The 14,330-nt window shown below is 49.6% G+C and overlaps 3 protein-coding genes across 3 annotated transcripts; 1 reads left to right on the top strand and 2 right to left on the bottom strand.

Moving 5' to 3' along the window:
• Positions 1-1,571: 1,571 nt before the first annotated feature.
• MIND_01256200 (uncharacterized protein) lies at positions 1,572-2,891 on the bottom strand (the record flags this gene model as incomplete). The annotated part of the gene is made up of 7 exons (XM_037369046.1): positions 1,572-1,723; positions 1,773-2,005; positions 2,053-2,128; positions 2,180-2,225; positions 2,272-2,571; positions 2,623-2,796; positions 2,850-2,891. 7 exons carry the CDS (start codon positions 2,889-2,891, stop codon positions 1,572-1,574), a joined length of 1,023 nt encoding a protein of 340 aa, XP_037214252.1.
• A 123-nt stretch (positions 2,892-3,014) lies between these two features.
• On the bottom strand, positions 3,015-7,660 carry MIND_01256100 (uncharacterized protein; the record flags this gene model as incomplete). Its single annotated transcript, XM_037369045.1, has 28 exons — positions 3,015-3,020; positions 3,073-3,128; positions 3,323-3,559; positions 3,602-3,833; positions 3,887-4,090; positions 4,143-4,327; positions 4,381-4,467; positions 4,524-4,568; positions 4,623-4,778; positions 4,827-5,107; positions 5,153-5,224; positions 5,271-5,277; positions 5,324-5,330; positions 5,375-5,556; positions 5,604-5,615; positions 5,661-5,910; positions 6,006-6,091; positions 6,136-6,145; positions 6,190-6,472; positions 6,524-6,608; positions 6,676-6,699; positions 6,756-6,877; positions 6,940-7,132; positions 7,189-7,198; positions 7,249-7,305; positions 7,356-7,422; positions 7,470-7,567; positions 7,622-7,660. The coding sequence occupies 28 exons, from the start codon at positions 7,658-7,660 to the stop codon at positions 3,015-3,017; spliced, it is 3,093 nt and encodes a 1,030-aa protein (XP_037214251.1).
• A 1,938-nt stretch (positions 7,661-9,598) lies between these two features.
• On the top strand, positions 9,599-14,053 carry MIND_01256000 (uncharacterized protein; the record flags this gene model as incomplete). The annotated part of the gene is made up of 27 exons (XM_037369044.1): positions 9,599-9,652; positions 9,700-9,806; positions 9,855-9,927; positions 9,985-10,041; positions 10,101-10,110; positions 10,162-10,254; positions 10,309-10,408; positions 10,477-10,586; positions 10,635-10,658; positions 10,710-10,794; positions 10,844-11,193; positions 11,244-11,322; positions 11,371-11,377; positions 11,434-11,552; positions 11,604-11,734; positions 11,785-11,969; positions 12,022-12,035; positions 12,087-12,161; positions 12,208-12,488; positions 12,544-12,617; positions 12,668-12,794; positions 12,842-12,928; positions 12,983-13,167; positions 13,219-13,422; positions 13,474-13,557; positions 13,606-13,753; positions 13,806-14,053. The coding sequence occupies 27 exons, from the start codon at positions 9,599-9,601 to the stop codon at positions 14,051-14,053; spliced, it is 3,111 nt and encodes a 1,036-aa protein (XP_037214250.1).
• Between the last annotated feature and the right edge of the window lie 277 nt (positions 14,054-14,330).

Below are 14,330 nucleotides of genomic sequence, written 5' to 3'. Positions count from 1 at the left end.
TTTATATGCTGAAGAGTTCAAGAGTCGAGATTTACTGTTGTCTCCGCAACACTAATGGTTGTGCTTCGTTGTACACGGTATCTTGTCGAACTCCCTCCGCGCAAACCCTCCCATAGCAATACTGGTACGCTTCAATGCCGTCACGAGCCTCTCCGAAACGGGTCTGCGTCTCTCCGCGCTGTTGAAGGCATCTTCCCGTGCCATATACAACGGAGAGTCACTATAACATGAATGCGAATCAATCACCTGAATGGACGAGATGACTTCTGGAACGTACGCTGCGCGGCCGACAATGTCAGGTCTGCTAGAAAGGTCCCGTGGATGCTATTCAATGGTTTAACCTGATTTGCTAGGCTCAAGTCTTAGGGAGATGCTGACCTGAACTGGAGCTGAGAGTCCAGACGCTGCGAGGCCTAGAGTGACGGCGAGGATGGATATGGAAATAAAACGCATGGTGGATCAAGAAAGAGCGGAAGGAGGCGATCGCGGATCGAAAGGAGAAAAAACGGGTGAAAGAGAAAGTCAGAGGTGCTAGTTAGTCCCCTCTAGGCGCCTTATATGGGACGTCAGTAACGTACGGCATTATGGACCCAGGTATCAAGGAGTGAGTGGGTTTGTTACGATTGCTCTCCGCATCACAAGTTTGTATTGGTTGTCTCTTGACTATGATCCAAGAGTGCTATTTTCGGTCTTCAAATGATGTAAGTTTGCTCCGAAGTAGAAGAAAAGACTCGGGAACGAATTGTATCGCCTCCCGTATTTCGTGTTGACCATGTTTGCCAATCACATCGCACTCACGTGGCCCGGATTGGATCTGGGCAAGAAAGCAACCAATATTGTACTGATCTATATGGCACATTAGCTCATTGCTAAATTGAACCTTTGGCATATAACCATCATCCGAATGCAGCATACACTTCCTCCTCCAGTCGGGAAAAAATCGAAAATCTTCGTGACCACAGAATCTGCCGGGGGCGTGAGCTGCGTCCCAAACACCATAACAATCCCCATGGAAGGATCGATAAAGTAGTATGTGTTTGCCCAGCCTGAACTGATGTCAGCGAGCAAATTCGGAACCAGTCGAATATTCACCCGTCCCTGAGCTATGCATCAACGTTAAGAATCGAGAAATAAGTAGATCGCTTACATGAACCAGAACCAGCTCTGCGTTTGCCAGGCATGTCTACCATGTTCAGTAAGAGTCCATATGAGAATTGTGTTCCATTCTCTGGCATGCCGATGTTGGGGAGGTATATCGTCGCTGTCGTATGAGCACGAGAACTCCTACTTCGTCCTTCCATGCATTTTTCCCACTGGGTTTTTTGGGCATGGAGGGTTTTATCCGGTGCTCCTGTTCATGGCTGTTGCCAAGAACCGGCCGCTTTCACAGCATTCCCTGGGGCTTGGCTTGGCTTGGCTAGTCTTTGCATGACAATGTCGTTGACTTGGACAGCGCCACCGATTCAGTTTGATCTTTGGACTTACTGGCTGGTATCTAATAATCTATCTTGTATGGGCTTCATGGCTCTGACGAGAGGCTGAGGGGCGACGTACTCCTTGGAGGGTAGAGCTCACCCTCGTTTGTCGTCACCCAGTACCCACATATGGGACCATATGGGCTTATTATTATTATTATTATTAGCAGCGCCAGCGGAAGTCAATGTCGGTATGAAAAGCGAATCGACTGACGACTGCGAAAGAATCGGCTTGGTCGCCTTGCCCACTAAAGCATCCCTTGAGTATCAGTGAGTTGACTAGAGACCCAGACTGACATTTAATCTGTAGCAAGTGTTGAAGGAGCCGCGTATAATCTTTCTGGGATGAATACAAGCCGAGACCGCCGAAATGGACCGTGGACTGCTCGTCGTGGAAGGAAGGGATGTCCAACAATTCCATGCTGCCATCAGCTTTGCGTAACGATAGCTGCATAAGCTTTTCTTTCGTCGCTTGGGACAGCTTGAAGGAGGCAGTTGTAATCCCGAGAGGAGAGAAAATGTGGTCCTGGCTGGGTCATCCATTTGAGTGTAATACTAGGACTGAGACAGAACCTACAAGTACTGTTCCAAGGACTTGCCTGAAAGTCGCTCGACAACGAAGCCAGCACAATCGTGACCAAAGCCATATGCCCCTAGATAAAAAGTCAGTTTATCCGACGAGAAACGGCTGAAATGTGACATACAGTCTGAACCAGGTTCAAACCGCAATGGCACGCCGGGCAAGTCTCCCTAATATTAATGAGCGGGGGCCGTTGCATGCGTCATTGACAGCGACCTTGATAAGCTCGAAAAATTTCTGGATTCCGTCACCCGTGTAGTTGTGGGTGAAGGTCGCATGCACACCGAACCAGGGTGCGGTCGTGTCTTGCTTGCCATCGATAGAATAGTCGAGTCCGCTTGTGTGATTGAGCAGCTGGCCCATAGTGATGTTTCCTCGGACTGGAGCTGTGGAGGCGATTTTTCCGGATTCATCATGCGCCAAAACAAGAACCGGGTTTCTTAGTTCGAAAAGCACTTGAGCCACTGGTGTGTCAAGAGAGATCTTGCCAGCCTCTACCAATTGTAGTAAAGCGATCTGTGGAATGTTGAATAAACGAGCGGCCATACAATATTTCGGACGACTCACAGAGGTGACAAGCTTTGTCTGACTGCAAATCCAAAAGATCGTGTCGTCCCCGATGCTTCCACTGGCTGGATTGTTTAAGAGTCTGTTTCCGGCTGCGCATGAAATCAAGTTCCCCTCTGCATCGCCAATCGCAACGAAGGATGCAGGGAGTGCACCATTGTCCACCCCTTCTTTCTAATGGACGGCGTCATGAGATCGTTGAGGAAACCACCACTACAACTACTCACCAGGATTCGCTCCAGTTTGACTGGGTCGACACTCGACAACATTCCGGTATTCCAGAAGTGGCAACCCCACAACTTGGATAACAAGAGTCAGGAAGGTTCTGACATCCTATAATAATTCCCAGCCCCAATGTTTAGCAGGTGTGGCTGGTCTGATTAGATATGAATTCAAGACTGCGAGATAATGAATTCGACTTGGAGTGCTGTACAGCTTCCGTATGCTTACAGCGGTATTTAGTATGTTCCAATGCTTCCGCCTAGTTTCGTTGATAAGCCGACGTCCTGGACTCGTGGTGGTTGCGGACTTCAAAAAATTTACCATCAGCCACGATCACGTGGATTCTCACGGTCAACCAACCCCAACCATTCAAGTATATTTGGTCCAAAATGCCCCAAGTGATTCAACTCATCGCACACGGGCTTATTCCGCAAGAGCATAAAAATTAACATACATAAACCACGAGATACTCAAATACCGGGCAGGGTAAAGTCAGGGAAGTCCGGCCATAGCCCAAGTTTTCCAGGATCTCCGCCAATTCGAACCCAAGTTGAGTGCGATGGAGTTGGACCATCCAACACGAAGAGCTGATGCCAACCGGGTGGCGATACCGACGCGCTGGGAGGTGCAGTGATGGTGCAAGTTGTTCCCGAGCAGGTGAACGCGGGGAAGATGGTACGACTGCCCATCGTGTTTCCGTGTGTTGAAGCAGTGGCTTGGAGGGATTAGTCAAGCTTTTTGAATAAAATATGCTAACCTGCGATGAGGGTCACTCTTATGGTTGATGGTGTTCCCTGATGTAGTTTCACGGTGATCGTGTGTTTGCTGTTATATGCCCAGTCTGTGTTGCTGAGAGTGAATGATGGTTGAATAAATCCCTGGTCGAGATATGGAGGGACGTAAACCTCAACTCTGAGTTCTTCGGGATTTATGTTATCCTCTGGATCCGAACCGGAAACCAATACGCGGCCATCGGGCAGTAAGGCAGCCTGATGTTGATGTCAATATTCAAGTTCGGATGTTCGACATTGCTAGTACTAACTTCTGAATGATAAAGTCGTGCGACAATGGTCGTGTTGAGGATCGAAATACGCTGATTGACTGGTAGAGCCGGGTCGTAAAGCAACGCTCCCAGGTTGGGATTGGATGCAAGTCCAAACCCTGCAGCACCGGCAACAGCGCCGTTGAGAACCATGAATGTCCCGTCAGCCAAAGGCGTCATGCAGGGCATGACACGACGAGAAGGCTAGAATGGTCGGGTAAACAAGAGAATTCGAAGATATGTATGAGCTCTTGACCATTCGTTCCAAGGTCCAGGTTGCGTTTTCCACCTCTGGTTTGATCGACACACAATTATCGAGGGCGGTATGAGGACCGGGCGTGCTTCCACCACAGAGAAGAATTTCCATCGGATCCGTATATGGTGCATGAATGGGCATGATAACGCCAGCGCCTTCAAGTGGATATGTTCGACCTCCGGTTGCTGGAAGGGAGTCACTCAGGTGATCGCTAGATAGGTCAGATTAGATAACACACGATCATTGACAGCGGCTGGTGCATTGGGCAACGTTCGAATAGTGTCGAAGGTGGTTGCATCCAAGATACGCGCTTCGTTGTAGTAGACTACGGGTGTATGTAAGGACTTTGGGCATGCAAGCCGAAGCAAAATAATGACACACCAACGAAAATGTTTCCACTTGGTAAAATGAAGACGAAGGGATAAACTAGAATGAGTCAGCTCCCAACACTGCCGGAGAAACAAAACATGGGGGGTTCACGGTTGTTAGGATCCGTACGATTCAACCAATCTAGAAAGATAAAAGTGTCTCCCCCCAGAGGTGTCGGCAGTGTTTCGACAGTTGGTTCAGGTTTGTCGTTTGAACCAATCTCCCCACCCAGAACCATGACTGTGCCGTTTGGGAGCATAGCAGCAGCTATAGTCGTGGTCAATGTTTTATCACATTGCTCGTTTGAAAACCCACTTGGATACCATCGCTGCCGCTGCAGTTTCAGCTCTGTAAAATTTTCTTCCCAGTCGTTGGTCCCGTTGATACCAGGGCTTCCGTCGGGAGTATATAACCTCACGCCCTTAGTCGAGTCCTCAGACCAGCCGCCCACGTTCAGCTGCCGACCAGCTTTGTCTGGGAGGATTATGCTACCCGAACAAAAGATGTTGGACTTGACGTGCATTGTCCGCCAGGCAGCAGAAAAGTTACTCGCAAGACTGAGATCGAGTTCATATGCGCCAGTGGTATTGTCGAAGCTGGAAATGTTGATCAAAAGGAAAAGAAAAGGGCAATCGTCATACAATGATGGAGACTTCTCAAGAAAGGTGACCTTGTTGTTGATGTTCACTGTCGCGATTAACGGCGCAATGAGCCTGCCACCACAGTCAGACGCTGCATATCGTTTGTGGCAGAGCTTACCCCGGAACTACGGCCTCCGTAAGGATATATTTCTCTGGTATGCACCAACTCACCGAAAAACTACCAACTGTTAGGAGGCAAGTTCCTTTAATCAGCCCACTCACTTCATATCGTCCAGTAATTTTGGGCGTGTGCCACACAGGACCCTGACCTTGCCATTTGTAGTATTGAATGCGGAACGGTCCACCACACAGGTGAGCAAGGTCACCAGAACAGACGGAATTACAATCACTTTCGGGCCGAATGGTCATTCCACTTGCGGCGACGTCTGAGATATCACCACAGTCTGTAAAACCGGTCATCAATGTGATTCTGCACGAGAGGCAGACCGACAGCATTGGTTGCCTGGATCATTTCAATTTTTGCAGGTTATTGGAACAAGACACGAACCAATCTCCATCCCACCAGCAGTATATCCGAAAGCAGAACACTGGGAGAGACAGTTGGTGGCCGAGTTATTTGCTAAAAGTAGTATCTGCCACGGAAAGACGTTGCCTTCACCATTCGGTTTCTCTTCGAGACAGCCTTGGTATTCCCACAAGTCAGGTAGACTAGTGTTTTGTGGAGTCGGGACTGGTATAATTGTGATATTGCCGTTCGGTACAGTTGAATAGACCGAAAGGCGATTTCCCGCGCCGCACTAGAGTATATTCAGTGCCAGTTGACCTTGCGGATATATTAAACCTACAGCTTGCCTATTCCGGAAGTGAGGAGATTTTAGGAAGATATAGAGACCACACACGTTGAATTCCCACTGCAGGCCATATTACAGTCCGCATTCGGAGCCGCAACAGCGCCTTGTATGAGAACATCGCCACAAACTGACGTATTTAGCTTATGTCATGGTTGCGTAGTTAAGACTCACAGCATTGTACCTGTTCATAGATCAACGGATTCTCAAAGCATAATGTGTACTTACCGAAAACTCGCCTGCAGCAATAGTAAAATTCAAAGCATCGCAGGAGGCAACGCAGCTCTCCATCGTTAGATTAGCAGCATCAGGAAGCTCGTTGTCCAAAACACGTCCATGAGCGCCATCGACAAAGCAGCCAACATACGCCCAAGACCCAGGAAGGTCGACAGCAATGGCTGTTGCCCCACCAGCACCAGCGCCACCTCCCCCGCCACCGTTATTCGGCGGCGGAGGCGGTAGATTAGTGCCAACGAAATGGAATAGCAAGAGACGATTGCCTCCGCCACAACTTCATAATCATGATTAGACGGGGATTGACCGACCTAGAGCGCCAACTCACAATTCTGAGCTATTTCCCGCGCACAACATATTGCAGTCGGCAAGCGGTTCAGGCCCCCCGCCATTCGAGAGAGTATTTCCACAGTCTGCCAATCACAAAAAGTTAGTTTTGCTTCTGAGATCCGAGATCTTTTCTCTATTGGAGGGACTAACAACACTCGTCGGCGAACTCAGTTCCTGGCCGGAGGTAAGATTGAGGGCGACGAAGTGGTGATGAATCGATACGTCCGCACCTGCGTATGGCATTCCTGCGGTGAAACATGCAGCGGTACAAGTCTCAAGCGAGACTTTCGCTGCACCGCCATCAACATTCATTGCATCGACTAGTGTTCGTCCCTGGCCATTGACGTTGTCACTGAGGAAGGAAGTGAGTCCAATTTTTGATGATCAACGAGTGTCGGTCTCGATAAAACATACCTATAGCAACCGAGGCTGACCCAGTCCCCGATAGATGTGGGGATAGACGGTGGTGGAGGTGGTTCGGCTCCGCTCCAGAATATATTCAGACGACCAGCACCTCCACAAGATTCGGCAGCATTTCCGGTACAGGCGAGAGTACAGTCAGAAAGGGAGGCATTGACAGCAGAGTTTTCGATAAAATTATCACAATCTAAGTCGGGCATGCGTGAGGTTGCATTCGAGTAGCATATTCGTAGGACGACATACAACACTCTTGCTGGTGACGTATTAGCGTTGAGCTATAAGAAAGCAAAGACGCAAACTGACATGGAATTCCAGTCCTGCAAAGATGAAGGCTTTGGCGTCGCAAAAAGCGATACAATTCTAGACAGAACCGGTCAATAATAGACTCGTGAGACTGGGGAAGACCGGACCTCAACAGTCATATTCGACGGATCAGTGGTCGTCGCTCCGCTGAGTGTCCGCGCACCGGTGTTATCCCTGGGGATTTGTCGGCTGGAACAGAAAAAAACCAAAGAGAACTGAACGTGAAGCAACCAATAGACGACCAGTTGCCTGGAAGATTCGCTGGCACGGACTGACGACGCATATGCTCATGGTGAAAGGAAGATCCAGAAGCCGCGATCTGTAGAAATTTCATGAGTTCGAGGCGCTGGCGGGAAATCCAAGGGACTTGGACCATGAACGCCATGGTGGCCATGAGTGCCCCAATTCTCATTTGTTGTGAGCTTAACGCTTGGTGACGTTAACGTGGCTCTCTTGACCTCTCCGACGATTTATACTGCAGACAATCTCTATTTCCACGAGCGAGGAAACATTTAGGTTTGTGAGAAAACCTGCCAGATAACGGAGTCAAGGCGGACATGGAGGTTTGTGCTGCTGTCTTCTCCAGGAACGAATATCACGCGGGGGGCGGTATCCGCGATCTGGACTCATTCTGGTGGTCGTCGTCGAAAGACATGACGTTCTGTCGAAATCATGGCATCTTCAAAATATTGATTTACACCAAAGTTATCCTTTTATCCTGAAAAGCGCTAGAATAGGTAGTTTTCCTCCCATTTCAAGAATATGTATGCTACAGTATAGACGAGGAATTTGAAAGGTGTAACTAGTTAGTTGACTACGAGGGCAGGATGGTTTGAGCGACCATGAGCTCTCACTACCGCTCCTCAAACACTGGGAAAGGAAACGATGTCGTTGTGATCATCTAGATTGACTATGTAGTTATTCAAAAACCAAACGTTCACAGGACGGAGAAACAGCATTTTAGTCGCAAATCTAAACTGTGGCAGAGGCTCTGTCGAGTTTAGAATTGACTCCTAGAGCTGATTGTTGGTTCCACTAGTAGTACTTGAGATTCTGGTGGAGATATGATTTGGCAGTGAGCGCTCAAAGAGTGCCACCAGCCAGATAGAGCATTTATAACGAGTCGATGATCTCTAGTGGGTAAAAAGCCAGTATCAAGCGGCGGTAGAAAGCAGCGCCGACCAGCGTTGGGTACCTGAATTATGGCCGAACAATTTCGTTCTCAGCATTCTGGCCGAGCGGACTCGGCAGGGTTGGCCGTGTCTTTCGGACAGGTGCATGTGGATTTGTGTGTCTTCCGGGTATATTCTTGAATTGCAGGAGGCAGGCTTGTCATGTATCCTGGATCCTCGTTCGCAAGACAGAGAACCTCTCGAAAGACAGGTGTCACACGTGACCAATGATCTTTGCTTTCAACTTCCAGCAGCTCTCTGAGCGCACAGCTGCCGTGTTTCGATGCCAGCGGCCATGCTGCTTTATGCCTGGTCTTCGATTAGTCCGAATCCTCGTCTCATGCTGATCATCCATCACATACCCTGGACTGCCCTCGCCGAGTTCCATGTCTTTTGTTGTTCAGCTGTTTGGCAGGCAGAATCCTGTCAACATGGTATGTCTATTCGTTCTTATTCCATGTTTGACTCGTTGCTGTCAATTATGCTTTGCTGGTTTAGTAACCTCCCAATTTTTTTTCCCTTCCAACGTATATTTCGTGTGCTGATGCGCACTTCTATCTCCACCTTGGCTCGTGTACCTATGAGGCGCAATGAATCGGCTTTCGGTCCGCATGGTGTCCGGCCGTAGCGGCGTCATCCATCTGTCGTCTCCTTCCGACGTCGAGCATTTCTCTTGTTCCTCATTCATCAGACAAGCCAGATTCATGATCTCTCGAAAGAGATTCTCCTGCCACTATGCACAGAAAGTATGCTTCGCTCTCTTCCTAGCCCGACGCTAACTCGAAACTCTAGCTTCATACCGAACTTAAACCTCCTCATACATCACGACCGCACAAGACGTTATAGCTATCTAAAGAAAACCACTACCATCCGTTTTTGACAGGTTTATCAGGAAGGACATGACGATGGTTCCGGACAGATGATTGCTTTCCAACGCGATGTTGCTGGTCCAATTGACGCTGTCTTATGTGCGGAGACCTTCCGCTGGGCCGGCCTCGCCGTTGTTGATGGACGTAATCAACGCGGTACCTTCCCCCTGGATGGGTGAATGTCTTCTTTACGAAAATATCAAGACTGGCAAGCGGACAGCCCCCGTCGTCGCCTCATTATCCAAGCCGCCATAACACCAGTCTATAAAGGCAGCCGTCAAAATTCAGCCTCTCTCCAACTGGTCCCTCATGTCCCCCCAGCGCGCCCTGGTTGGGGCAGTCGCCATCCTCTCTTTCCTTAATGTTTGTCTTCGCCAGTCCTACGCTTGCCGGGCTAACATTTGTTCCAGTCATGCAGCGCTTCTCCCAGCAACCACTTTCTTTCTTCATTGCTCTTCCGTCGACAAACCGTCCCCACAAAATTGCCAGGCAACTGGACTTCCAAAGGCTGCTACTCGTATGTTAGCCAAAGGGAGCTCCGATCATTCACATACCATTCTAACAGCGATAACGTGAATGGTGCCGGGCGGAGTCTGTCGGGCGCAAGTTTTGTGAATACGACTGGGATGACGGTCGAGGTTAGAAGATAAACCCTAACGAAGGATGCTCCGGTCACTAACCCGCGAACCCCATAGAGCTGCATCAACTTCTGTGACACCAAGCAATTCATATTGGCCGGCGTAGAATACGGAGTTCGTATATCCAGTTTGGCTACGATTCATTTCGCTGACTTAGCTTCTTTGTGCTATAGCAAGAATGCTGTATGTCATGATCCGTCGCCTGCTTTCACACACCAAACTTCCATAATCCAGACTGCGATAACTTTGTCGTAAATGGTGGCGCAACAACACCACTCACAGACTGCAACATGGCTTGCACTGGCAACCCATCGGAATCTTGCGGAGGTGACCCCGGTTCAAAGAACTGAACCAGGCAATTGACTGACCTGATTATGATAGCTGGTAATCGACTCAACGTGTTCACCAGCGGCAAAGCTCCCCCACCACCGCCAACAATTCCGGCCAAGATCGGCAACTGGACCTCTTTAGGATGTTACAGGTGCGTTTCATCTGGGGATGCCCGCTTTACTGTGATCGGCATGTTCAATAAGCTTTCCATCTTAACAGCGATAATGTCAATGGCGTCAGGGCTCTACCGAACGGTCTGGGCGTTGCGGTACCGATGACGCTCGAGGCCTGTACGAGTGCTTGTTTCACAGCTGGTTATCCATTTGCTGGTAAGCGCCCTTTCATGACCTGGTCTTGAATTACTGACTTGCGCTTAGGTTCTGAATTCGCTGACGAATGTTGTAAGCGAAATGCTTCCCCCACTATCACGACTTCCCAGTAATCCACCATAGACTGTGGGACTGCGATTAATGCCAATGCTGGCCCGAAGCCCACGACTGACTGTGGCATGCTTTGTGCTGGAAACTCGCAAGAGTTGTATGTCAAATCGCCTTTTACTCGATGGATCAGCTAAAATTTGTTCAAGATGCGGCGGGCCCAACCGCCTTTCAATGTACAACTATACAGCAGTGGATCGTCCAACCGGCCCCATAGGTGGTGGTGGAGGCGGAGGAGGAAACAATGGAGGCGGAGGAACCCCTGTGTTTCCGGTCACGAACCTGCCAAAGCCTTGGAGCTACGTTGGATGCTTCGTTGACAATGCTCATGGTCGGATCGTGCAAAATCAGCTACCTGACTCTAGTAACCTCACTATTGAGAGCTGCGTCAGCAGCTGCAGTAGTCTTGGCTTCTCGGTCGCTGCTGCTGAGTTCTCGGTGCGTATTCCTGTTGGTTTGATTTTGCGTTACTCACCCTCTGACCACCAGACTCAATGCTGTCAGTAATTGCCTTAGAACGCGCTCCATATCGCTCACTTGTTGGACCAGTCTGTGGCAATCAATTGATTGCTGGAGCCACTCTCACCACTGACGCCGACTGCAACATGGGTTGTGGCGGCAACTCAACGTATGTGGCCGTCGATCATTCCGTTTCATGTTGACGGACATTTTACAGTGAAGCGGTATGTGCCTCACGACGAAACTCACGGTGGACATACAATTGACTGTTTCGCTTCAGTGTGGTGCCGGGAATCGCATGAGCACTTATTCGACAAGCAAGAATGTCACCATTCTGCCTGTTCCGACAGCGCAAAACAGCAGCATTCCGGGGTCTTGGTCTTATCAGGGCTGTCTGTTGTAAGCCATTCAAGTTCTACCTCCGCTTGAGACATCAACAACTCGGTTTAGTGAGGCCGTCGGCTCGCGTGCTATTCCATGGCAGAACATCTATCCCACCAACAACTCAGCGACGACCTGTTTAAGTCAATGCGCCGCTTTTGGATATACCGTTGGCGGAATGGAGTATGGTCAGGAGTGCTGTGAGTGGCCATCACTGTTTGGATCACGCGTCATTCATGTCATTCGGCAGACTGCGGCGATCTCGCGGATGTTCAAGCCGCCAATGTCACCTTTGCTCCCGAGAGTGATTGCAACTTGCCGTGCCCGGGTGACCCGATTCATCTTTGCGGAAGTGGTGATCGCATTCAGTATTACAAGTGGACCGGTGCGCCGCCCTATGTTTGGAATACACCAACCAACATCGGTCGCTACGAGGTACGTTTTCTTCTGGAACGCCATTGGATCTGACTGACGGTATACTTGATAGTTCTTGGTTCCTGGGTAGGTTATCCTGACACTTGCTTTCAACCAACCATCTCAACATATTCCAAGAGTTGTCGTCCCCCTGATTGCAACTGTTGGTGTTAACGGCAAAGTTGTGTTCCTCGAGAAAACTGGTACTTCCGAGTGAGTCCCACCTTTCCGTAATAAAATTTTCACCAACAAGGATCAGATTCGACAATTCTACCGGCGCCTATGAACTCGACCTCAGTCTTACCAATAATTTCAGCAAGGCATGGCGGGAAATGCACTTGAAGTCTGATGTCTTCTGCTCGGGGAGTGTCGTTCTTCCTGATAAGGCGGGCCGCATTCTTAACGTTGGCGGTTGGTCACTTGATTCGACCAAGGGAGTGCGGATGTATGCTCCCGACGGATCCGCCGGCGTAAATGGGACCAACGACTGGGAGGAAGATTTTACACAACTGGCTTTGCAGCGCCAACGATGGTATCCCAGTGCGTAACTTGGACATTAATGCGAAGATCCAACTTTAGTAATCGCGTCCTGCAGCCGCTACCATGCTTTCTAATGGCTCCGTTTTGGTCATCGGTGGAGAAACGGGCTCTAATGCGTCACCACAACCTGTCGGTCCATTTTGGATTCATTCCACACACCTTCATTGACACTATTATAGAACTTGGAAATTCTGCCCAAACCAGTTGGGGGTGACACCGTGATTGACCTGGACTGGCTTGCACGCACAGATCCCTACAACCTCTATCCCTTCGTGTTCGTTCTACCAAGCGGAAACATATTCATCGGTACGCTAGCTTACCTTACAACGACGAGATCTGACCGGCGAGTTCAGTCTACTATAATGAAGCGCGCATTCTCGACCCACATTCATTCAATACCATCAAGGAACTACCAAATCTGCCCGGATCTGTAAACAACTGTTCGTCATATTTTCCATTTCCTCCGTTTTGCGATAGCTAACGACGTCTTGAAGTCTTGGCAGGCCGAACTTATCCACTCGAAGGAGCGGCAGTGATGTTCCCTCAACATGCACCCTATACCGACCCCGTCCGCATTTTGACTTGCGGTGGTAGCGGCTTCGGGGCGGGCATCGCGCTGGACAATTGTGTATCGATTGAGCCTGAATCGACCAACCCAACATGGCTGCTGGAGCGTATGGTGAGTTGGCTGTCTTATTTTGACTATATTCCGCTTCATCTGCGTCAACAGCCCTCGAAACGTGTGATGCCCTGCATGGCGCCACTCCCCGATGGAACCTTCTTGATCGTGAACGGGGCACACCAGGGTGTCGCTGGTTTCGGTCTTGCCACCGACCCCAATCTCAGCGCACTTCTCTATGACCCCGCCAAGCCCGCGAATCAGCGCATCTCGATCCTCAACAATACTATCGTTGCCCGGTTGTATCACTCTGAGGTCCGCTTACCGCAGCTTCTATCACTCAATTTATCGACGTGGCTTTTTTAGGCAATTCTACTTCCAGATGCGAGAGTTCTTGTCTCTGGCTCTGATCCACAGACGCCTAACTTCCCAGAAGAGATGCGTATTGAGGTAAGGTCTCTCCTTCTCTTCAAAGTCTTTTACTGAATGGATCTGCAGGCGTATTATCCACCCTACCTCACTCAAGGTTTCAAACAGCCAAGTTTCACTATCAGCAATACCGACTGGGCCTACGGAAGCAGCCAGAAAATTATTGTCACCCTTCATCAAGGGACGACTTCTACAATGAAAGTAGCCCTCATGTCAGGTAAGTCCATGCTTCCTTACAAGCAGGTTCTTTGCTAAACGTCGGTCGCCAGCCGTCTCTTCGACTCACGGAAATGCCATGGGTGCGCGAACCATCTTCCCAGCGTTCTCTTGCTCTGGAACCACGTGCACAATAACCGCGCCACCCAACGCCTTCGTCAGTCCCCCGGCATACCATCAATTGTTCATCCTCGACGGTCCCACACCCTCGCACTCCGTCTTCGTCCGGATCGGCGGGGATCCAGGCAAGATTGGCCTCTGGCCCGCCAACCTGACGTCCTTCCACCCGCCTGGGATCTAAGCTCTGGGATTGCACGATTTGCAACTTACGTTGACGACACTCTTTTACTTTGTGGACACTGGTTTTTAAGCTATATAATCACTGTTTATTCCGCACTGGCCTCCACTCTCTCTCTCTCTATCGTAGATTGTAATTCCCTACAACTAGCTAACTGGACTTGTGTGTGCTCGGATATAAGCACGTGGGTTGAGTGAACTTGATCAAAATCCTACCAAAGGACGAGACTTTCTACTTATCCATTCGTCGATAGCATTTCTGGGACCAACTGCAACAACAT

This window comes from Mycena indigotica (assembly GCF_014461135.1).
Source record: "Mycena indigotica strain 171206Taipei chromosome Unknown Mind.scaff0013, whole genome shotgun sequence".
Lineage (NCBI taxonomy): Eukaryota > Fungi > Basidiomycota > Agaricomycetes > Agaricales > Mycenaceae > Mycena > Mycena indigotica.
Note: the sequence above shows the minus strand (reverse complement) of the source record. Positions and strands in the feature narration are given on the sequence as shown.